Consider the following 25,366-nt stretch of genomic DNA (forward strand, 5'->3'; position numbering starts at 1 on the left):
GGAGGGAGACAGATTTTCCGCCGAGTTGGGCCTCTCTTCCCTACAGTCATTGCCGGGCGGAGACGAAGGAAGGAAGCAGTAATTTAAATGCATGGCGAATAGTTTGGTGACAGAATGTCGTTTGGATGGTTGATCATATTTAATTCATTTGATCGCACACGCTAATAACTTCACCAACCGTGTTTGTGGCAGCTAGCTAGTGTGTCATAAGTAGCTACCAGCCAAGTTAGCCCACAGACTGCAGCAACACAGTGGACTGATCGGGGCTGATAGCTCAGCCAGCCAGCCAGAAGTGAGGACAGCTCGGCTCTTTCAGATATCTTGTCATGGAGGACCCATTTGACAGTGGTAAGGAATAATGATGACGCTTCCTAGCTGCTCCCCATAATTTCCAGCCAGCCACAATTTCTGTAGTAACGTTAGTTAGTTAGCTAACTAGCATTTTAGATTGCGGACGGTTACCTACATAACATTCCAAGTCAACAAGTGTCAGGCTCTTGATAGCCAGGCAGCAGTTTTGGTACGAACTAATCAGCATTCATACACTTGTAATGATGGGTACGTTAGCTGATAGAAACATGACTAGCTAAGCCTGGCCTTGGAGTACAGCTAAATTAAAATAGCCAGTGTATCTCTGACAGAGTTTGCCTGAGTAGACTGATCTGTAGCTTTAATTCTCAGTGTGACATTCACTTGGGGACACATTCCCCAGTGACTGAGCTCAGGGTTAACTTTTGACTCTTTTCAGCCGAGGGCCTATATATTTAACCCATTAAAGCAGTGTTACTCACTCTTTTTTTGTAAGGGGGCTACTTGGGGTTGAGACAATCATTCAGAGGGCTGCACACATCTTTCATTTGTTGTACTTCTATTTCCAATATTAACAATGATCAATTCAGAGCAAATTCAGAGAAATTGAGCACATGTAAATATAAACATACACACACCAAATAGGCTACATCACATGTATAAGACCCATAAGTTGGATGAGTGAAAATGTCCCTTCTGCTCCTTGACTGAATTCATTCTAAATGTATAGTCTGTTGTTGCTATCCTTGCGAGGCAAACCAGGTATGCATTGGCCAGTCTGTTTTTCTGTTTTTATTTCACAATGTTCATTGTTGAAAATGTTGTTTCACATGAATAAGTGCTGACAAAAATTGTCACCCTTTGCACACACTGCTTCAGACGTGGATACTATGAGTCTGACACAAGGCCCCAGAAACATCTGATCTTAGTTCACCTTGCAATGTGTCATTGGCCTCCACTATCTCACTCTCTAGTCCAGCACGGTCAGGACAGAGGGCTGTAATGAATGGGGTCAGAGATGACACTATCTCACTCTCTAGTCCAGCACGGTCAGGACAGAGGGCTGTAATGACTGGGGTCAGAGATGACACTATCTCACTCTCTAGTCCAGCACGGTCAGGACAGAGGGCTGTAATGACTGGAGTCAGAGATGACACTACCTCATTCTCTAGTCCAGCACGGTCAGGACAGAGGGCTGTAATGACTGGTGCCAGAGATGACACTGGCACATGAAAGGGGTTCTTAATGACGTTATCTTTGAATCTAGACTCAAACTCCAACTCTTCCAACACATGCACAAATGCATCATAGCTAAAATGTTGCAGTATGTCTGGGTCGGATGTGGTGACTGCTCTGAGTAATGGGAACTTAAGAAATAGTCTTGCCAGGTATGAACCGTGTGGTGATTTTATTTTGAAATGCTATGACCACACGCAGCATTTTGCATACAGTTTTAGCTTTCCCTTGGAGTTGGGGATTCATTGTTCAGGTGAAGTCAGTTCAAAAAGCCAGCTTTAATATCCACTGTGGATCATCCAGCTCAGGCTCCTCTGGCATTGCTTGCAACAAATTCACGGATTTGAGGAAAAATCTTTCCAAAACTCTGCCACCAAACAGCCATATCACCGCATTATAAAATATAATGTCGCTGTATTCTGTCTGGGTTTCCTCCAGCAACTGGCAGAATTGCCGGTGATTCAATGCCCTCACAATAATAATGTTCACCACGCGCACGACTTGCTGCATCAAATTCTGTACGTCACGGTACGTCACACTTTGAGTTTAGCCACAAGTGCTTCCTGATGAATGATTAAATGAAACGGGAATATCCTCTCTCTTGCAGAATTGCAGTCCCTTAATTTGCTTTAAAATAGCTTCCCTGTTTGTGAAATCAGCATACAATATTTAGGCTGAGGCCAAAAAACATGATTTTACATTGTCGTGTCTGTGAAGGCCGCCTTGTTTCTTGCGAGTATCCTAGCAATCTCATGTGTTGCCTCTGTCGTTTTCTCTGCAACAGCGTTAGATCTGTTTATTAGTTTTTGTCCTTTGAGTAGCGCTTGTTGTTTCGGAGGTTGCTTTGTGGCAGATATGTTTTGTCATGGTGTGACTGGAAATGTCACTAAATTTGCTCGTTTAAAACAATTGACTGCCTTCTGGCAAATAAGACAAAGTGAGCTAGTCCCACCATGTAGTACAACAAAAATCTTCTGTCCATTTCTCTTGGAACTTTCTCTGTTCTTCTTTTAGCCACCGGAGCCACATTAGCTAGCTGCATTTCCCCTGCCGTCATCTTCCTGATTTTCTGGTGGTTGTTTGTTCATAGCTGTCACGTTGTTCTCCAACTCTTTCCCCTCATTTTCATTGTCAATAGATTTACGTTTATTTTTTTTTACAATGATCCATGTCGACCAGACTGCAAAATTAGCTAGTAGCAAACTGATATATGTCAGTCGCCGTAGCTGAGCAGTTGCGTTCCATTTCGGCCTTTCTGTTAAACAGCTGCGCTATAATGCCATCTATTTGTTCTTTCTATTCTGGTTAGAGCCAGTTTGTGCTGTTCTGTGAAGGGAGTAGTACACAACGTTGTTTGAGATCTTCAGTTTCTTGGCAATTTCTCGCATGAAATAGCCTTCATTTCTCAGAACAAGAATATACCGACGAGTTTCAGAAGAAAGCTCTTTGTTTCTGGCCATTTTGAGCCTGTAATCGAACCCACAAATGCTGATGCTCCAGATACTCAACTAGTCTAAAGAAGACTTTAATCAGCACGACAGTTTTCAGCTGTGCTAAGGTAATTGCAAAATGGTTTTCTAATGATCAATTAGCCTTTTAAAATGATAAACTTGGATTAGCTAACACAATGTGCCATTGGAACACAGGCGTGATGGTTGCTGATAATGGGCCTATATTCCATAAAAAAATCAGCTGTTTCCAGCTACAATAGTCATTTACAACATTAACAATGTCTACATTGTATTTCTGATCAATTTGATGTTATTTTAATGGACAAAAAATGTGCTTTTCTTTCAAAAACAAGGACATCGCTAAGTGACCCCAAACTTTTGAACGGTAGTGTACGTGTCAGCCTACTAATACTTAATTATTATATATTTTTTTTAAAATAGGCCCTATTATATTTCTAAATTCTAATCAAATTCGCTAGCCTATAATGCTAACTTTGTAGGCTGCATATCCTGTACCAGCATCGCATGTTCTCTCCCAGCTTCATGGTCTGAACGATGTGCGTAATTCCAGTTTGTATAATACAATACAGTAACGTAATACAGTCCAGACCAAAAAAGATTAGCCTCCTGGAACTTGTTTAATTTATTTACCCAAGAGAGCATAGCTACATCTATGGGCTTTTATGTTTTTCTGTTGTGCGTAATGTGTGGTATCCTATATATCATATTGAATAATGGCACAATCATTTGGGCTTGGGCTCATAAAATGTATTTAATGTAGGGGTCATAAAATGTCTTTAATGAATGGCTCAGGTAGCATCAGACTTTAATTTTCATGCCGATCAAAGCTCTAATGAAATCCAGACATATTTATGCACTTTAGAATGACACTAACGATTTTGGCCGGAAATACCGGTTTATCCCGGGTGAAAGGGGATTTATTCTCAGGATGGATGGAACATTTGTAAAATACCAGGAAAATATTAAACCCTACTACTCAGGAAAGTGAGGAAACACAACTCCGATTGGTTTAGCCCACTGGGTTATATGCCAAGGTAAAGCCTGTCTGAGTTGAGTTTATTTCTAATGTGATGCAAGCTGGATGTTTTTTTCTTCCAGTTGTCATCAGAGGACCGTTGTATGTGTGCATGTATTAGCCAGCATTCTAAAATATGTTTTACTCTTGTGGATTTCTAGTCCTTTGCTACTACTGCTATCGCTCACTGATAACAACAAAATGCAAATAATTCCAGTAGTTTGGTCTTTCTGGTTCCTCTCCTGTGTGTAGGGGAAAATAGCATTTTTGGGCATGCGATCTTAATCTTTGTCCCAAAAATACTTCTGACTCGCCTCATGGGTGAGTGCCTTTCTCAGACCTTAATGTCTATCCCTGTGAAATGTAATAGACATTTGGTGTTAGTTGCAGGTGGAGATGTTACATGCATCTCCTGTAAATAACAATCATTGATAAAATTAGTCAGAATTGGATATGTAGTCCACAATTTTCTGCTACTCAAAGATGCTATCTCCTCTTGTTTTGGTTACTCAGGCCAGCCTAGGCCAAGCAGTGTGTAGTGTTATTGACAGTCTGTGACTGCTTTAGCTCAGTGCATTTGTTTATCTGTTCTAAAAGCACACCGAGCTGTTGGAGACACGCCGAGCCCTGTTCAACATACGCACTAGCAACTGCAAGTGACACACCCGAGAAGGCAGGTTACATTATGTCACAGTTGAGTTTATCCTACACAACTCAATCATATTTTATTTTCCTCTTAACTCAGTCAACTGGTTATTTGTTCAGGCCTGTACATTTGATTGGGCTCCTTATCCCATCTCTGTGGTGTGTCATGACGTTGGCCTGGGGGTAGGTTTATGACAGTCATAATTTATGACTGTTTATGACAGTCACCTCTTCCCCCCCTTTTTCCTCTCTACCCTACTGATGTTACATTTGCAAAACCCTTGGTTAACATAGAGATTCTGGGAACATCAGAAGGTGGGGGGAAATGAACTATATTCTGGTAATCCGACCAATTGAACATATGCGGTGGTACTTAATGAATATAATGTCAGTTCGGTTGTCATCTGAGACATTCTCATCAATGATAAGATGACAAACTCTACAGTGGAAAGTCTACACATCAGAGTTATCGGATTCACATGGAATTGTTATTCAATTTAAATGTTTGAATATGAAATTATTCGTGATGGGATGAAATGTGATTTTAGCTTCTAAAATGTGAGATTTGGGTTTTCATAAGGTAGGGCTCTGCTCAATGTGAAGGGACATGGGCTATAAAAAAATTCAAACACGCCCTCCTCTCCCTTCCTATATAAAGCCTTGACGACAATATAACCTCCTGTTCTGAGGATGTGAGGACGACGGTCCGATGTCAGAATGGTTCAGATAATAACTACAGAACGAAGCCAACATCAGCGTGAGCTTTGGTTGCGAATGGTATGAACTTTGAACTCTTATTCACTACAGAAGTGATACCTCCTAGCCGTTGAGTTAGCAACAGCCGCTGCAAACGAGGGTTAGGAAGGAACAGACAGAGTATCCCGTCTATCACACAACGGCGTTACTACAACGTATTCAATTTACCAGCAGAGACATTCTTCAAAGGACTCGGTTGGGCAACACGGCCTTCCATCTACCACCAACCTACCGAAGCGCAGTGCAGTGTAAATATTTATTGCATTTTCCTTTTCCAAATGGGCGGTAATTTAGAATGCATAAGATACTGTATTTACAATAGCACAGCTTTGCCCTTTGGTCCTCAGTCTTCCCACTCTTTCACTCAAACCCAGCCCTTTTCTTTTGTGTAACCAGCTGTCATATCTGTTCCGCCCGCTAGGGACGTTTTCCTTTATGACGTAATTTGTAATCAAGTTATGATTTAAATATGTGTATGTGTAATTATGTGTGATTAGTTAGGTATTTAGTAAATAAATAATTAAACCCAATTTTGTATTGCTGATTCAACTTGTTAGCCAGGGTTCGTGCAGATAACCAAGAATTTACAACTTTCAGATGAGACTGAATTAAGATGACGATTAATATTGACTGCTATTAATGTAAAATATTACTAGGTCTTTAAGAGTTTATTCGGAAGATAACAGCTCTATAAATATTATTTTGTGGTGCCCCGACTCTCTAGTTAATTACATTTACATGATTAGCTCAATCAGGTAATATTAATTACAGAGAAATTATTTTATAGAATAGCATGTCATATCACTTAATCTGGGCTAGCCAAAGACACGACAGGTGTGTGTGTGTGTGTGTGCTTAACCTGATAAGGACCAGAAGGTTCATTCTGTCGGCTCAGTAGCACTGACTGTACTCTCCTGCTCTAGCTCTGTGCTGTCTGCTTTATGGCTCAACAGCTTTATTACAGCAAATAAAGGACTTCTGTCTTTTCGGATTAGAACACAGACACACACACTACTAGTCAATAGACACAGCTGTCTTTCTCTGTGGGGGCTTTTTCATTAAAGCTTAATTGACTATTTGAAAAATATTCCAAGTATGTTATTTCATTAGCCTAGCCTGCCGCAATTCAGAATGCACAAGGCCTTTGTGAAAAGCCTAACTGATGGGGGGAGTCCTGTCCTGGACATTGTGAGTGCACTAGTAGGCCTATGTATGGAGCTGAAATGAGCTGAAACAAGGTTATGCCTTGTTCAGCTGACAGACAGTCAGGTTGTTTTCACTCAAACACAGCTTCACCTACTTGGCCCTGCACTGGCCTCAAACTTCAGGTCTGCGTGGCTCTAGCTAAGTGGTGTAGGCTATAGGATAAACATATGTCTGTGTTTCTGTGTATGTTTGGTGAAAACAGGAAAAGTGTGGTGAGCTGCTGCTGACACTTTCCATTTCACTGCTGCTTCCGTTACAGCCCTTGCTGTTTCAGTTTGAGGTGCCGTCATTTTGGTCTGAATAACAGATACCACATTTATAGAACACCTCATTCGACACTATAATACGAGTTGTTCTAACATGGCATTAGGTCTGTCGGGTTGGTGTGAGTCAGAAAAATCTAAGGTTGTTATGGTTCTTCTTTTGATCTGGGTATTATTTACATAGGCCTGATATTCAGCTCCATATTATTAGGAGCAAGACTGTCTGCAGTGCTGCAGACCAGTTGACCTCTGAATCAGAACTATGTCTGCTGCAGGAAGGGATAGGGGAAACTGATGGCTTCATTCTCTTAACTTCGTGTAGGCAGCTCGGCCCTACAAACATGCACACTTTCTCACAATGGAAAACACACAATGGAACGAACATACTAGGTGTATGAGATGGCTTTGTTCTGGCTCTTCACTTAGCCTACACGGTACACCCACTATTCACAGACACGCTGGAACTTCACAATACTTGCTCTTATTACAGGAGAGAATGGGACATTTTATACAGTTTGACAACTGTTGTTATTATTGAATTAGAGAGTTGAGCGTTTGTCTGTAGAGACACAGGGGATAATCAATAGAAATGGAGCCACACACACACTTTATTGAACGTGTGTGTGTGTATTAACCTTTTTGTTTGTTTGTGTAACCAGAGCGAGCGTCCCTGCCCAGGAACATGATAGAGAACAGTATGTTTGAGGAGGAACCTGACGTGGTGGACCTGGCTAAAGACTCTACAGCCTTCCCGGTAATTACATACTATACAGCACTGACATTAACCCATCCACCCATCAGTTGTATCGTCTCTTCTAACTGTTTGACTTTTTCCAGATTTTCACATTGTCCCCCCTCTTCCACCTCCCTCCAGGCGTTGGAACCAGATGAGGTGGTGTACGAGCCCCGTAGCTCCCGTCTGCTGGTGCGAGGTCTGGGAGAGAACGACCTGGACGATGAGGAGGAGGACTATGAGTCGTCAGCCCGCCTACTGGGCATGTCCTTCATGAACAGAAGCTCCACCCACAATCCTAGCTCCTCCCCTTACAACAGACAGGCTCCACCCAGGTCCTTTTTACTTTTCAAATCCAATCAAACTGTATTTAAAGTGAATTTAAACATCCCAGTACACTTTACAGTAAATTAAAAACAAACATAAACAGTAATATTATATTTATAGATTTGTAAATACTGTTTTTTGGTTTTTGGTCAGGTCATGTTCCTGCCCCTCGGCTCGTATGCTGGTGGTGGGCGTGTTCATCTTGGTACTGGTTGCGTCCATGGCGATGGCTCTCTACTTCCTGCCTGGCTGTACCTTCACTAAGGTAGGTGTGTGTGTTGGGGTGTCGGGGGTTTGTGTATGTGAAAAGTGTGTGGCTCCTGCATTGGCCTCCACAGGTACGGGAAGTGGTACCAGTGCCAATAGGGCAAGATGGTATGTGTATACAGTTGAAGTCAGAAGTTTACATACACCTTAGCCAAATACATTTAGCCAAATACATTTTCACAATTCCTGACATTTAATCCTAGTAAAAATACCCTGTCTTGGGTCAGTTAGGATCACCACTTTATTTAAGAATGTGAAATGTCAGAATAATAGTAGAGAGAATTATTTCTTTCAGCTTTTATTTCTTTCATCACATTCCCAGTGGGTCAAACGTTTACATACACTGAATTAGTATTTGGTAGCATTGCCTTTAAATTGTTTAACTTGGGTCAAACGTTTCGGGTAGCCTTACACAAGCTTCCCACAATAAGTTGGGTGAATTTTGGCCCATTCCACCTGACAGAGCTGGTGTTACTGAGTCAGGTTTGTAGGCCTCCTTGCTCGCTCACGCTTTTTCAGTTCTGCCCACACATTTTCTATAGGATTGAGGTCAGGGCTTTGTGATGGCCATTCCAATACCTTGACTTTGTTGTCCTTAAGCCATTTTGCCACAACTTTGGAAGTATGTTTGTGGTTAATGTCCATTTGGAAGACCCATTTGCGACCAAGCTTTAACTTCCTGACTGATGTCTTGAGATGTTGTTCCAATATATCCACATACTTTTCCTGCCTCATGATGCCATCTATTTTGTGACGTGCACCAGTCCCTCCTGCAGCAAAGCACCCATAATGTTGCCACCCCCGTGCTTCACAGTTGGGATAGTGTTCTTTAGCTTGCAAGCCTCCCCCTTTTTCCTCCAAACATAACGATGGTCATTATTGCCAAACAGTTCTATTTTTGTTTCATCAGACCAGAGGACATTTCTCCAAAAAGAGGGATCTTTGTCCCCATGTGCAGTTGCAAACCGTCTGTCTTTTTATGGCGGTTTTGAAGCTGTGGCTTCTTCCTTGCTGAGCGGCCTTTCGGGTTATGTCGATATAGGACTCGTTTTACTGTGGATATAGATGCTTTTGTACTTGTTTCCTCCAGCATCATCTGCTGTTCTGGGATTGATTTGCACTTTCCCACCAAAGTACGTTCATCTCTAGGAGACAGAACGCGTCCCCTTCCTGAGCGGTAGGATGGCTGGTGGTACCATGGTGTTTATACTTGCGTACTATTGTTTGTACAGATGAACGTGGAACCTTCAGGCATTTGGAAATTGCTCCCAAGGATGAACCAGACTTGTGGAGGTCTCCAATTTTTTTTTTCTGAGGTCTTGGCTGATTTCTTTTGATTTTCCCATGATGTCAAGCGAAGAGGCACTGAGTTTGAAGGTAGGCCTTGAAATACATCCACAGGTACACCTCCAATTGACTCAAATGATGTCAATTAGCCAATCAGAAGCTTCTAAAGCCAAGACGTTATTTTCTGGAATTTTCCAAGCTGTTTAAATGTACAGTGAATTTAGTGTATGTAAACTTCTGACCCACTGGAATTGTGATTAAGTGAAATAATCTGTCTGTCAACAATTGTTGGAAAAATGACTTTTGTCATGCACAAAGTAGATGTCCTAACCGACTTGCCAAAACTATAGTTTGTTAACAAGAAATTTGTGGAGTGGTTGAAAAATGAGTTTTAATGACTCCATCCTAAGTGTATGTAAACTTCAGACTTCAACTGTACACACGGTGCCTTCAGAAAGTATTCATACATCTGGACTTATTCCACATTTTGTTGTGTTACAGCCTGATTTTAAAATGCATTAAATTGCCTCGTACCTCTGCACATTGATCTGGTACTGGTACTCCCTGTATATAGCTCCATTCTTGTGTATTTTATTTTATTCCTCTCGTGTTAGTTACTATTTTATTTTGGATTATTTTTGCATTGTTGGGGAAGGTTCGTAAACAAGCATTTCATTGTCAAGTCTATACCAGTTGTATTCGGCGCATGTGATAAATATAATTTGATTTCAAACATATTTTTTTTTTCTCACGTATCTACACACAAACCCCAGAATGACAAGGGAAAACAAGTTTTTAGACATTTTAGCAAATGTATCAAAAAATGAAATACAGACATCACATTTCCCTAAGTATTTACTCCACTGAATTAATACATGTTAGAATCACCTTTGGCAGTGATTACAGCTGTGAGTCTTTCTGGGTAAGTCTCTAAGAGCTTTGCACACCTGGATTGTACATTATTTGCAAATGATTCAAACCCTGTTTTAGGTTATTGTCCTGCTGAAAGGAGAATGTGTCTCCCAGTGTCTGTTGGAAAGCAGACTGAACCAAGTTTTTCTTTAAGATTGTGCCTGTGCTCTATTCCGTTTATTTTTATCCCCAAAAAACGTCCTAGTACTTTCCGATGACATGCATACCCATAACAAGATGCAGCCACCAACATGCTTGAAAATATGAAGAGTGGTACTCAGTGATGTGTAGGATTTGCCCCAAACATAATGCTTTGTATTCTGCACATAAAGTTAATTTCTTTGCCAAGTTCTTGGACTTTTACTTTAGTGCCTTAGGATGCATGTTTTAGAATATTTATATTCTGTTCAGGCTTCCTTCTTTTCACTCTGTAATTTAGGTTAGTATTTTAGAGTAACTACAATGTTAATGATCCATCCTAAGTTTTCACCTATCACAGCCATTAAACACTGTACCTGTTTATAAAGTCACCATTGGTCTCATGGTGAAATCCCTGAGCGGTTTCCTTCCTCTCTGGTAACTGAGTTAGGAAGGACTCCTGTATCTGTATAGTGGCTGGGTGTAATGATACACCATCAAAGTGTAATTATTAACTTCACCATGATCAAAGGAATATTCAATGTCTGCTTCTTTTTATTTTACCCATCTAGAAGGTGCCCTTCTTTGCGAGGCATTGAACATCCTCCCAGGTCTTTGTAGTTGAATCTGTTCTTGAAATTCACTGTTCGACTGAGGGACCTTACACTTATCTGTATGTGTGGGGTACAGCGTTGAGGTAGTCATTCAAAAACCATGTTAAACACAATTATTTCACACAGAGTGAGTCCATGCATCTTAATACGGTATGTGACTTGTTAAGCACGTTTACTCCTGAACTTATTTAGACTTGCCATAACGAAGGGGCTGAATACTTACTGACTCAAAACATTTCAGCTTTCATTTTGAATTAATTTGTAAAAAAATTGAAAAACATAATTCCACTTTGACATTCTGGGGTATTGTGTGTGTAGTGCAGTGACACACATTGTCAATTGAATCAATTTAAAATTCAGGCTGTAACACAACAAAATCAAGGTGTGTAAATACTTTCTGAAGTAACTGTGTATATTCACTGTGTTGATCCTCTTTCTCCCCAGGCTGGCTGTGGTAAGGCTAACTCCTCCACTACTATGGAGCCATCCTATCCTAACAGCACCAATGGGGAGCCGTTTCCCTGGAATGAGCTCCGACTCCCAGCCAGTGTACGGCCTGTGAACTATGACCTCTCCTTGACCCCTAACCTGACTTCCATGACCTTCACTGGCCGCACTGTCATCAACATGACAATACTACACGACACCAAGCGCATAGTTCTGCACAGCTCTGAACTCATTATCACCAAGGCAACCTTCCAGGTAGTCTATGATCAGCCGTGCCATTGCTATTTACTCGAAAATAATATGAAGAGAAATACATCTTTATAGGTTTTGATTTTTAACTAATTATTCTGATATTAATGCACAGTGTGTAACTGTCTCACTAGCAGTGTAGAGAGAGTAAGATTTGCTTCCCCTGTGAAGATAAATTGTTTTACTTCGATAATGATGTTTTACCTAGATGGTGGTGTTTTACCTAGATGGTGGTGTTTTACCTAGATGGTGATGTTTTACCTAGATGGTGATGTTTTACCTAGATGGTGGTGTTTTACCTAGATGGTGATGTTTTACATCCTAGATGGTGATGTTTTACATCCTAGATGGTGATGTTTTACATCCTAGATGGTGATGTTTTACCTAGATGGTGATGTTTTACCTAGATGGTGGTGTTTTACCTAGATGGTGGTGTTTTACCTAGATGGTGGTGTTTTACCTAGATGGTGGTGTTTTACCTAGATGGTGATGTTTTACCTAGATGGTGGTGTTTTACCTAGATGGTGGTGTTTTACCTAGATGGTGGTGTTTTACCTAGATGGTGATGTTTTACCTAGATGGTGATGTTTTCCCTAGATGGTGATGTTTTACCTTATTAAATGCTGTTTTTACTATAACCCTTCCAGGTTGGAGAGGATAAGAGTGTTGAGGTGAAGGTGTTGGAGTATAAACCATGGCAGCAGATAGCTCTCAGCTTCCCAGAGGATCTGAAGGAAGGCCAGGTGTGTGTGTTAACGTTGGACTACGCAGCCAACCTTTCACACACCTATGACGGCTTCTACAACAGCTCCTACAACGACAAGACTGGAGCCAAGAGGTAAGCAAAATTATTTTAAAAACTATGTACTAAAGTTTGATCTAAAAATAACATCTTAACTCCTGGTGAATGCAGTGAGATGCATTCTGTAATAGTGTGTAAACTTGACAATGTTTGTTGACGTAGTAAACTACAACTCCAGTTTGAGCCTAGTCCTTGCTCTCTGTGTGTGACTCTGGCCACCCTCTCCTCAGGGTCCTAGCTGCCACCCAGTTTGAGCCCCAGGCAGCCAGGAAGGCCTTCCCCTGTTTTGACGAGCCGGCTTTTAAAGCCACTTTCCTGGTCAGGATCACAAGGGAGCCTGGATACATCACTCTGTCCAACATGCCCCAGGTAGTGTGTGTGTGTGTGTGTGTGTGTGTGTGTGTGTGTGTGTGTGTGTGTGTGTGTGTGTGTGTGTGTGTGTGCTTGAGAGTTTGCCTGCACCAGTGTATTTTTAAGTGGTAAACATGCATCAATACATTACAAAATCAAATATGTGATATCAAGTGATTACTGGAGACACTTGACATGAAGAATGCCAGTGATTAAATCATCTGTTAATATAACTGTTGTTGTGTTCCCCAGGCTAAGACGACTACATTACCCAGCGGCCTATTGGAGGATGAGTTTGAGCAGACTGGCGTTAATATGAGCACCTACCTGGTGGCCTTCATCGTAGCCAACTTCACCAGCATTACTAGAAACGTCTCCAATACACTGGTACGTACAGAATCCCTGCCTCACAATCTATTCACACTATTTAAATGACCTGCAAAACGCTGGAATGCAACTGTCTACTCTGTGCCTATCTCCCTATTTTGGGATCTATTGTATTTATTCAATTTCTATGGTGTGTGTGTGTTCTAGGTGTCGGTGTACTCTGTGCCAGAAAAGAAGGAACACACACACTATGCTCTGGACACAGCCTCCACGCTGCTGCACTTCTACAACACCTTCTTTCACATCGACTACCCTCTGAGGAAACTAGGTGAGAGGTGACACAAAGACACAACACACAGACACTCAGCCTTCACACAATAAACTCATCGATTAGGGATAAAAAAATAAAAAATCCATTTTGGATTAAGGCTGTAATGTAACAAAATGTGGAAAAAGTCAAGGGTTCTGAATACTTTTTGAATGTATTCAGAACCCTTGACTTGTATTGTAGATTCATTTGAAAATGTGTGAGAAAAGTGTAATATTTTCGATAATGAGACACAAAATATGCCTTGGTATTTACCCCTCCACCTTTCTGTCCCTCTCTCTCTACTCTTCCTTCCTTCTCTCCACCTCCTCCAGACCTGGTTGCTATCCCAGACTTTCTGGCGGGGGCGATGGAGAACTGGGGTCTGATCACCTTTAGAGAGACCAGCCTGCTGGTGGGAAACCAGTCCTCTCCTCTCGACAAACAATTCATCGCTAACGTCGTAGCCCACGAGCTCGCTCACCAGGTGTGTGTTTGTCTGATGTGTTTGTCTGATGTGTGTGTGTGTGTGTGTGTGTGTAGGCTACTACAAGGTGATGGAACATATGTGTATGTATCTCAACAGTCTTAATGCTGTTTTGATGTTTGGTCATAAAACTGTTCTAATTCCGTTGTAATGTTGTGTGTCAGTGGTTTGGGAACCTGGTGACGATGCGTTGGTGGAATGACCTGTGGCTGAACGAAGGCTTCGCCACCTACTGGCAGTACACGTCCCTAATGACAGAGTTCCCACAGCTGGACCTAGTAAGCAGCACCACGTCACACATGCAGGTGCTGTGTCAGTGTAGGTTTAGATAACCATGGATTGATGATCCTTCTTCTCTGTCTCCAGGACAATGTGTTCCTGGGGGTGCGCTTTAAGGCCATGGCCAAAGATTGTTTAAATTCCTCCCACCCAGTGTCAGTGTCGTCCCAGGTGACCACACCTGAGCAGGTGTCTGAGATGTTTGACTCTGTCACCTATGAGAAGGTACAGTCTTGAGCTTTACTCACAAATGTGCTTAACGTTTTATTGATTAGTAGAGCGAAGGATATTGGTGCTGTAGTCATATCAGTAATGGGTCTGTCTGTGACTGTCTGTCCGTGTGTGTCTCTAGGGTGCTTCCCTCCTGCTGATGTTGAAAACCACTCTGCCAGACGGTCAGTTCAGGAAAGGACTCATAAAATACCTGGATAACTACAGAGGATCTAACACTGTTACTGAAGATCTCTGGAACAGTTTCACCCAGGTAGAGTGTCTCAGACAGACCACACCTATCTCCGTTTCCTGATTAGTTATTTTCACAGGTTCCTTATTTTGCGGCTGTAAAATCTGGCGCCATATCCTTCCTCTTTTCACAATGGTCACCCTGTCTGTGTATTAAGTGTGTGTGTCTTGTGTTGTATTAAGTGGGTGTGTCTTGTCTGTTGTATTAAGTGGGGGTCTGTTGTATTAGTACTACTGATGCTGATACTCCATCTCTCTCCCATGGTGATGACTAGTCAAATTAGTAGATTCTTTATATTTATTATTGATGATTGTTGGTTCTGGATGCTCCAGGCCCAGGTGCTTCCCCAGCAGGAGAGTGTGTCAGACATGATGAGAACATGGACGCTGCAAAACGGCTTCCCATTAGTCACCGTCAGCCGCAAGGGTGGTCACGTGACGCTCACGCAGGAACACTTCCTGCTCTCCGCAGACAACGCCACACACACCTCTAAGTGAGACATGCACGCACACGCACACACTTTCTCTCACACACTCGCTCTCTCACACACTCGCTCTCTCTCACTCTCACACACACTCTCTCACACATACACACACACACATTCAGACCAACCTTTCTTTGTGTTCTCCTCAGCCTGTGGCATATCCCCGTGACGTATGTGAATGACAGCTGTAGCTCTGCCCCTTCCTGCAGACAGATCTTCACGCTGAGAAATAAGACAGGTAAATAATAAGACAGGAAAATAATAAGACCGGTAAAACTCTGTACATTCAGCTCTGTAGTTGTCAGTGAGCTTGACTAACTTCATGAATTGTCTAATTCAAGCAAGCCTTTATGATTTTAATTGCTTGTGATACATATTTATACAGTGCATTCAGAAAGTATTCAGACCCCTTGACTTTTTCCACATTTTGTTACGTTTCAGCCTCATTCTAAAATGGAATTAATTGTTTTTGTCCCCTCGTGAATCTACACACAATACACCATAATGACAAAGCAAAAACAAAATTGTTGCCAATTTATTAAACCCCCCCCCCCCCCCCCCCGAAATTTCACATTTGCATAAGATTTCAGACCCTTTACTCAGTACTTTGTTGAAGCACCTTTGGCAGCGATCACAGCATCGGATCTTGTTCCTCATCGTCTGAGAGTCTTTGGGTGCCTCATGGCAAACTCCAAGTGGGCTGTCATGTGCCTTTTACTGAGGAGTGGCTTCCATCTGGCCACTCTACCATAAAGGCCTGATTGTTTTTCTTATTTTATTTTATTTCACCTTTAGAAACAAGTCTATATACGATGTGAGCAAATGAGGTGAGAAGGGAGGTAAAGGCAAAAAAAGGCCATGGTGGCAAAGTAAATACAATATAGCAAGTAAAACACTGGAATGGTAGATTTGCAGTGGAAGAATGTGCAAAGTAGAAATACAAATAATGGGGTGCAAAGGAGCAAAATAAATAAATAAAATAAAATAAATACAGTAGGGAAAGAAGTAGTTGTTTGGGCTAAATTATAGGTGGGCTATGTACAAGTGCAGTAATCTGTGAGCTGCTCTGACAGCTGGTACTTAAAGCTAGTGAGGGAGATAAGTGTTTCCAGTTTCAGAGATTTTTGTAGTTCGTTCCAGTCATTGGCAGCAGAGAACTGGAAGGAGAGGTGGCCAAAGAAAGAATTGGTTTTGGGGGTGACCAGAGAGATATACCTGCTGGAGCGCGTGCTACAGGTGGGTGATGCTATGGTGACCAGCGAGCTGAGATAAGGGGGGACTTTACCTAGCAGGGTCTTGTAGATGACATGGAGCCAGTGGGTTTGGTGACGAGTATGAAGCGAGGTCCAACCAAACGAGAGCGTACAGGTCGCAATGGTGGGTAGTATATGGGGCTTTGGTGACAAAACGGATGGCACTGTGATAGACTGCATCCAAAATTGTTGGAGTGCTGCAGAGATGGTTGTCCTTCTGGAAGGTTCTCCCATCTCCACAGAGAAACCCTGGAGCTCTATCAGGTTCTTGGTCACCTCCTTGACCAAGGCCCTTCTCCCCCAATTGCTCAGTTTGGCCTAGCGGCTAACTCTAGGAAGATTCTTGGTGGTTCCAAACATCTTCAATTTAAGAATGATGGAGGCCACTGTGTTCTTCGGAATCTTCAATGCTGCAGACATGTTTTGGTAATCTTTCCCAGATCTGTGCCTTGACACAATCCTGTCTCAGATCTGTATGGACAATTCCTTCGACCTCATGGCTTGGTTTTTGCTCTGACATGCACTGTCAACTGTGGGACCTGATATAGACAGGTGTGTGCCTTTCCAAATCATGTCCAATCAATTGAATTTACCACAGGTGGACTCCAATCAAGTTGTAGAAACATCTCAAGGATGATCAATGGAAACAGGATGCACCTGAGCTCAATTTCAAGTCTCATAGCAAATGGTCTGAATACTTATGTAAATAAGGTATTTCTGTATTTTTATTTTTAATACTTTTTCTAAAATGTCTTGATCCTGTTTTCACGTTCTCATTACGGGGTATTGTGTGTAGATTGCTGAGGCTGTAACGTAAGAAAATGTGTAAAAAGTCAAGGGGTCTGAATACTTTCCGAAGGCACTGTATATTGTAGCCTGCTGGTTGTATGCGCTGAGGTTCTAGGTAAAAGCATGACCATGTGTCTAAGTGCATTATTATGTGTTTCCAATTAGTGACTCTGAATGTGTCGGACAGTGTGAAGTGGCTGAAGTTCAACTACATGAACACGGGCTTCTATATAGTTCACTATGGAGACGAGGGCTGGGCCACTCTCATAGATGCTCTTAAGACTGATATCAACACACTCACACCCCACGACCGCGCTTCACTCATACACAACATCTTTGCCCTGTCCAGGTCAGTGTGTGTGTTTGTACTGTGGCATGGTACTCTCAATGATCATAGTAGCTGGGAGATGGATGTCTGTCTCTCAGAAAGACTCGATTCATTTTTCTTTATGTGGTCGATGCTGTAAAAAACAATATTCTCAGTCAACCTACCTGGTAAAATAAGGTTATAAATAGATTATACATAGATTCATCTATTTTTAACCTCATTTTACCAGGTAGGATGACTGAGAACACATTATTTTAACAGCAATGACCACTTTAAAAAAAAGAGTCATAATTGGAGGCCTGTCTTAATCCTCTGCCTGGACTTGTACGATTGTGTGAATGTCTGCATTTTAGTTCCACAGACAACAGACACAAATAGACAGAATTCATTCAGATCTATTGTCTATTTTTCTCTTCCCCTCATCAGACTGGGTCGTGTGTCCTTCCGTCAAGTTTTAAATCTGTTGGACTATGCCACCAATGAGACTGAGACTGCTCCTCTGACAGAGGCCCTGTCACAGCTCAGCTCTGTCTACAGACTACTGGACAAGAGACAGGAGCAAAGACTGGTGGCCCGCATGAAGGTAAATGCGCACACACACACACACACACACACACACACACACACACTAGATTGTCAGGTACCTTGTTCTGGAGCCTAGTCTCACCATTTGGGACACACTGACTGTGCTTTCACTTTGTAATGTGTGTTTCAGGTGTACATTTGGGGTCATTTTGGCCAGCTGATGGACAGTCAGGACTGGGGAGAGGAGGAGAGTGTGTCCAGACAGGAGCTGAGGTCAGTCCTGCTAGAGATGGCCTGTAGTCTGGGACGGCAGAACTGTACTGACCAGGCCACGGCCCTCTACGACCAGTGGACCAACTCCAACCAAACCAAACAGTAGGTACACACACCAATTGACTTTAGAGTTTATATATAAGAATATATACTTTTGCTGGTTTAAAAAATATATATACTTTTAGATTTTTGGGCCGTAGTAAAGCTAGATATATATTCTATAGTGATCTTGTGGTGCTCTGTTGTCTCCTCCAGGATCCCAGGTGATTTGCAGCGAGTGGTGTTCTCTACAGCGGCCCAGTCTGACCTCAGATGGCTTTCTCTCATGGAGGCATACAGTTCCACCACATATGACTCTGAGAAACGCAAGATACTGCAGGCCCTGGCCTCCACACAGGACCCACAAAGCATCGTATGGTAAGGGGGAGAGTGAGTGTGGGTCCACGGTACTTAATGAATCAATTTACAGACATTAACTGGCCAACTAACCTCTACCCAGAGTTTGTGCAGAGAGACATACAGCTGTACTCAAGCTGATCTTCCCCCTGAAGCTAGGACAGAAGAGTCCCTTCCCATCTTCCTGAAAACATCTAAAACCCTACCTCTTCAAGGAGTATTTTAAATACCCTCTCCCCTCTTCTCGCACCCCCTCCTCATGCCCGAGGCTTTCGTGAACTAACATTCGCACTTCACTTTTTGCTCCCTTACTAGATCTGACATTACTGATAGCTACTTTATTGGTATAAAAGTGCACTTACTATGACTGAGATAGGTAGGTGGGACAACCACATATCTTAGGATGAATGGACTAACTATGTCGCTCTGGATAAGAGTGTCTGCTAAATGACTAAAATGTCAAATGTGCCTAAGCTGTGCCCAGATATGTTTGTAGCGGCCTATGGTGTGTGTCTCTGCATCACTCTAAACACCTCCTCGTTCAGGATTCTGAGCACGGGGCTCGAGGGAGGGATTATCCAGACCCAGGAGCTGCCATTGGTCATCAGCACCATGAGTGACGGCTTCGCTGGCCACTTGCTCGTCTGGGACTTTGTCAAAGAGAACTGGGACAGGATCATAGAGAAGTGAGTGCCACCTTATTCATAAGATCAATTATACACTGAGTGTACAAAACATTAAGAACACCTGCTCGTTCCGTGACAGACTGACCAGGTGAAAGCTATGATCCCTTTTTAATGTCACTTGTTAAATCCACTTAAATCCCCCCCCGCAACAGCCAGTGAAAGTGCAGGGCGCCAAATTCAAAATGACAATCTCTTAATTAAAATTCCTCAAGCATACAAGTATTTTACACCATTTTAAAGATAGAATTCTCGTTAATCCAGCCACAGTGTCTGATTTCAAAAAGCACCACCAAGCCACAGAAAAACACAGCCATTTTTCCAGTCAAAGAAAGGAGTCACAAAAAGCAGAAAGAGATAAAATTCATCACTAACCTTTGATGATCTTCATCAGATGACACTCATAGGACTTCATGTTACACAATACATGTATGTTTTGTTTGATAAAGTTCATATTTATATAAAAAAATCTGAGTTTACATTGGCGCGTTACGTTCAGTAGTTCTAAAACACACGGTTTTGCAGAGAGCCACATCAATTTACAGAAATACTCATAATAAACATTGATAAAGATACGACTATTATACATGGAACTTTAGATAAACTTCTCCTTAATGCAATCGCTGTGTCAGATTTCAAAAAAACTTTACGGAGAAAGCAAACCATGCAATAATCTGAGTACAGTCTTTAGACAACAAAGCAGCCAAAAAGATACCCGCCATATTGGGTAGTCAACATTACTCAGAAATAGCATTTTAAATATTCACTTACCTTTGATGATCTTCATCAGAATGCACTCCCAGGAATCCCAGTTACACCATAAATGTTTTATTTGTTCGATAATGTCAATCAGTTATGTCCAAATATCTTCTTTTGTTCGGGCGCTTGGTAAACAAATCCAAAAGCGCATTCAGGTCACGCCGAACGTCGGACGAAAAGTTAAAAAAGTTCCGTTACAGCCCGTAGAAACATGCCAACCTACGTATGGAATCAATCTTTAGGATGTTTTTAACATAACTTCATTAATGTTTGTACAAATGAAGTGGAACGTGAGCGCACCAGACCGAGGCTGTGACACTCTGACAGACCACTCACTCAAAGAGCTCTTATGAGCCCCTCCTTTAGAGTAGAATCCTCAAAACAGTTTGTAAATACTGTTGACATCTAGTGGAAGCCTTGGGAAGTGAAACATAACTAATATCACCCTGTATCTTCAATGGGGAATGAGTTGAAAACTACAAACCTTAGATTTCCCACTTCCTGGTTGGATTTTTCTGAGGTTTTCGCCTGCGATATGAGTTCTGTTATACTCACAGACATCATTCAAACAGTTTTAGAAACTTCAGAGTGTTTTCTATCCAATACTAATAATAATATGCATATATTAGCATCTGGGACAGAGTATGCTCAACAGCTTCCTGTGTGTATCAAGAATGGTCCACCACCCAAAGGACATCCAGCCAAGTTGACACAAATATGGGAAGCATTGGAGTCAACATTAGCATCCCCGTGGAACGGGGAGTCCATGCCCTGATGAATGGAGGCTGTTCTGGGGGCAAAAGGGGGGGGCAACTCAATATTAGGAAGGTGTTCCTAATGTTTGGTATAGTCAGTGCACATTTACATACTTACAGCATCAACCGACAGAACAATGGGCCCAAAAACAATAGTTTCCCAATCGATATCAGTGGGCCTGTTTCAATTGGCTCTTGTGGAGAAGTGGCTAGTTTCTATTGGCTGTTGTGAAGTAATGGCCTGTTTTTGATTGGCTGTGTGTGTAGGTTCCCAGTGGGGTCCTATCCCATCCAAAGCATAATCAAGTCCACCACCTCCCAGTTCTCCACTCAGACACACCTGGAGGAGGTGAGCTTACACCTCAGAACCATGCCGACTCTATATCATGTGTCTGTATCAGATGCCTAGTGCATGTTGGTCTTCTCTCATGTCAACTGTGTGTGTGTGTGTGTGTAGGTCCAGGGTTTCTTCTCCAGTCTGAAGGAGCGGGGGTCTCAGATGCGTAGCGTCCAGGAGGCTTTAGAGACCATCAGACTGAACCAGCTCTGGATGGACAGGAACCTCCCAACACTCAGAATATGGCTCTAACATGGCCGCTTGGCAACTGTCGCTCCCGGCAACCTGCTCCGAGGGCCATGTTGCCATGGCAACAGCCGTGTTTGCACTATAGTAGGGCTTGTGTCTCAAATGACATCATATTCCCCATATAGTGGCTACTTTATTTTTTCACTATGATCAAGAGTAGTTCACTATATAGGGAACAGGGTGTCCTATGAGTTGTAGTAGCCAGCTCAGGGTTGCTCTAGAGATTGTGTATCTGACCCCGTATCAATCAAAAAAGACTCTAACTCCTCTCTCTCTATGCTGTCGACCAATCCTTCACACCGCTTTCATCACAACAGCATGCCTGGACACACAACAGAGTGTCTATCTTTCAAACTCAACGTGCTTCACATTGTATGGAGGCAACTCACCCATTCCACCACCCCCTAGTGCTGTAGCATCCACCTGAGAAAGGACAAGGAATACAGGAAGAGAACATGCTGTGTAATCAGCGCTGGCAACATGTCATCAGTATGTGTCACCTGTGAAACTCTCATGGCTCAGTGACTAATTGTGCTCTCTCAGGCCCTGGCCCCGACTCCAGCCTCCACATGACTGTCCTACTGTCTGGGGGAGGAGGGGGAGAATGTCTGTTGAAGGCCAGAGTAAGGCTACAGAGCTGACACACAATACAAAGGGGTTAGGTGACCGTGTACAGTAGACACGCTCAGCAGGCTACAGAGCTGACACACAATACAAAGGGGTTAGGTGACCGTGTACAGTAGACACGCTCAGCAGGCTACAGCCAGAACGTGAATATGTTGAAGGAAAATACCTTACTGTTTAGATCAGTGGTGTCCCCCCAAAAATGTGGGACTAAAAATGACTAAAACCAAATTGAAACTGTAAAAATGCTAATGGCGCAATATTTATAGCGTTTATTGACTGTCCAGCTCACTAATAATAACTGAAATGAAAACTAGACAGTCGGGGAGCATCGAAAATTCTCAAAATGATGGATAGAGGACTATTCATTTGGCAGATTTTGGCACTTTTTAAATATTTGTTTTTAAAGAGCGAATGCGGCCCTCAGGGTAAAATGAGTTTGAGACACCTGGTTTAAATGCTCCCAAAGTGAACTCTACCACATTTCTACCACTGTCGGTCTGTTAGTTAGACCTCAAGAAGTGTTTTGGTCTGTTGGTATAAACCAGGGGACAACGTTTGGTTTGGCCCGCAAGGACCACTAGGGGGCCCCCGACTGACTTCCTTTTTTAGGAAGTCAGTCGGGTTCACAACTTACTGTTACGAGATACCATAGTAGAATACATAACGTGTCATTTCAAAATTTGGTAGTGCCTCAGCAGTTTTCCTCTTGTTATGTCAGTCACTGATAGTCAATCAACTAGCCCGTGTCAGCTAACATCGAGTGCTAGGTAAGTTAGTCTAGCCAGCTATCTAAACCTTGTAGTAATCATAGCCGAATTACTGACTGGGCATCCAAGGCACATGCCCAGGGGCCCTGACCTCCAGGGGGCCCCTCGTTTCATTTTGTTATTCACTCTCACGGATATCATAGGAACATGGCATAAGCCATAGCAAACTGTGTAGAACTGCAGGGAATTAGCATTAAATGTGGCAAAATGTCTCACCATCCCATGGAAAAAATGTGTACAATCACATGAAATTAGTCATGTTGAATTTCTGAAAATCTGCTTTAAAATACTGGCAATCAGAATGTGTTGTTAGGTGTCAAGTTATACGGCTACGATTTTATTCATGTTCCAAGACCCTAAAAAGCTATTGTTTACCTTTTTTTATATTTCTAAATAAATGATTTCTTTGTTTGGGCTGCAGCTCATCACTCAGATGATGTTTTGGTACACCAAGCCCAAGAGTTTGAGCCCCCCTGGTGTAAACGGTGGGTGAACTAAACACCCTGGCACTTCTGTTGACGTAACTTTCCTTGTTATATTTTGACAGTTAATGTCAAACATTCATGTTTATCTAACAATGTCGTTCAGTAACTGGCCTGCTGTCTAGCTTTATTCAGATTGAAGGAGTATAGTTAAGACCGCTTTTCCTTTGCGTACGAGGCAATCTGTGTCCAGAATATTTCACTCTCGCCATGCTTGTGAAGATGTAATGCTACTACTATCCTTACGTTGCTTTTTGACCATGTTTTCTGTGCGTGCAGATTTTTCTTTAGTTTTTGATGTTTGGTTTTGATTGTATATATGGTGTGTAGTGTGATGTCTCAGACGTATGAGTCCTGGTCAAATGCTTTTAATGGTTTTGTTGTTACTAAAGAACAAAGTGTACTGATGAATGTGAGGTCACTTCAAGGGCTCAGGATCTTGTATGAAACACAGCTAACTGTAGATCCATATTAGGGTTGGGTGGCTGCACCATGGTTCTTTTCTTTTTAAGTGGTGGTAATAATGAAATCAACAACTTCTTTAAATTATAATGTACGTTTTTAAAGTACAGGGTTGCCTGATTGTTTCTGTCTTTTCCATTTAAGGAGTTTAGTGAGTGACCTAACAGTGTTGCATCTGTAGACCTGGGTAGTGCAGTTTTAGCTGTGTCTGTAGTCCAACAGTCTTCTGTCGTTGGTTAGCCTGGCTTAGTGGGCTAGGTTACGTTGTCTCAATATGTGTGAGCTCTATGGTACTCCGTTGTCTATTGTAGCCCTGTTGTTTTCCACTCTGTGTGGAAGATGATTGTATCAGCCTCCCGTCTGACTCTGGGTAGACGATGATTGTATCAGCCTCCCGTCTGACTCTGGGTAGAAGATGATTGTATCAGCCTCCCGTCTGACTCTGGGTAGAAGTTCCCTGTAGGAACAGATCTATGATCAGTTACACAACAATTCAGACCTTAATCAAATATAAAACTGACCTTGGATCAGTGTCTAGGGCACAGTTAAATGAGGAGGACGGGCTTCTGGTAATGGCTGGACCAGAATAATGGTATCAAATGTATCGAACACAGCTTCCATGTGTTTTGATGCCATTCCAATTCCTCCGTACCAACCATTATTTTGAGCCGTCCTCTCCTCAGCAGCCTCCACTGGTCTAGAGGTAACTACCTCCTCTCTGCTGCAGCAGCATTGGCTCAGATGTTGGCAACCACTGAATGTCCTCAAGGAGCTCTTCTATTACATAACAACATGACAAATGAATATCTGAGCTTCTAATGTAGCTTCTCTTCTAATCTAAAGCCTCAGAGGTCTGTAGCTATGTCTCCTGTTTGGTACTGTCTCAATCTGAAGGAGGGTTTACTTCTCACTCTGAATGTTGTGATGTCATGTTGAAAACATTGGAACAGCTAGGTCGTATTGGCCGTTATGATATGTCTTATGAAATCTATCTTGGGTCCAGAATTGTCAGTGTATTCCTATGCCAAGTCCACCTCGATAGTGGCTCATCATTTTAAACTGTTTTGCACTGGGGTTGAATGATGCTGAATATTGTCAGGCTCTTCATGTCATGAAAAAAAGACGAATAAAATGTTTTCTGGACTTTCGCTGTTCTGTATTTGTGTGCTAAGCGTGGTCTGTGTTCAGCAGTTAGTGTTCGCTTGAGGCTTACCCAAATGTACTGCCTTTCTAGGGAGTTTTTCCTAGCCACCGTGCTTCTACAGCTGCATTGCTTGCTGTTTGGGGTTTTAGGCTGGGTTTCTG

At 42.3% G+C, this 25,366-nt stretch overlaps 1 protein-coding gene across 3 annotated transcripts; it reads left to right on the plus strand.

Annotated features, from left to right (window-relative positions):
• LOC139390098 (leucyl-cystinyl aminopeptidase-like) lies at nucleotides 1–25,204 on the plus strand. 3 transcript variants are annotated; one of them, XR_011629465.1, is made up of 23 exons: nucleotides 23–348; nucleotides 7,562–7,656; nucleotides 7,777–7,970; nucleotides 8,116–8,227; nucleotides 11,625–11,882; nucleotides 12,524–12,714; nucleotides 12,909–13,047; nucleotides 13,282–13,416; nucleotides 13,564–13,684; nucleotides 13,999–14,150; nucleotides 14,315–14,428; nucleotides 14,517–14,654; nucleotides 14,782–14,913; nucleotides 15,225–15,385; nucleotides 15,526–15,614; nucleotides 17,584–17,767; nucleotides 18,173–18,329; nucleotides 18,462–18,646; nucleotides 18,800–18,961; nucleotides 19,486–19,626; nucleotides 21,405–21,486; nucleotides 21,595–22,385; nucleotides 22,450–25,204. XR_011629465.1 is itself a non-coding variant. In XM_071137246.1 (22 exons), the coding sequence occupies exons 1-22, from the start codon at nucleotides 327–329 to the stop codon at nucleotides 21,724–21,726; spliced, it is 3,096 nt and encodes a 1,031-aa protein (XP_070993347.1). In that variant the 5' UTR covers nucleotides 1–326; the 3' UTR covers nucleotides 21,727–25,204. The 3 variants fall into 3 exon arrangements, 2 of the variants coding, with proteins under 2 accessions (XP_070993347.1, XP_070993348.1); XM_071137246.1 differs by having other exon boundaries at nucleotides 1–348; nucleotides 21,595–25,204; XM_071137247.1 differs by lacking the exon at nucleotides 23–348 and adding an exon at nucleotides 4,236–4,353 and having other exon boundaries at nucleotides 21,595–25,204.
• Nucleotides 25,205–25,366: the final 162 nt, after the last annotated feature.

This window comes from Oncorhynchus clarkii, chromosome 30, assembly GCF_045791955.1.
Source record: "Oncorhynchus clarkii lewisi isolate Uvic-CL-2024 chromosome 30, UVic_Ocla_1.0, whole genome shotgun sequence".
Classification (NCBI taxonomy): Eukaryota; Metazoa; Chordata; class Actinopteri; order Salmoniformes; family Salmonidae; genus Oncorhynchus; species Oncorhynchus clarkii.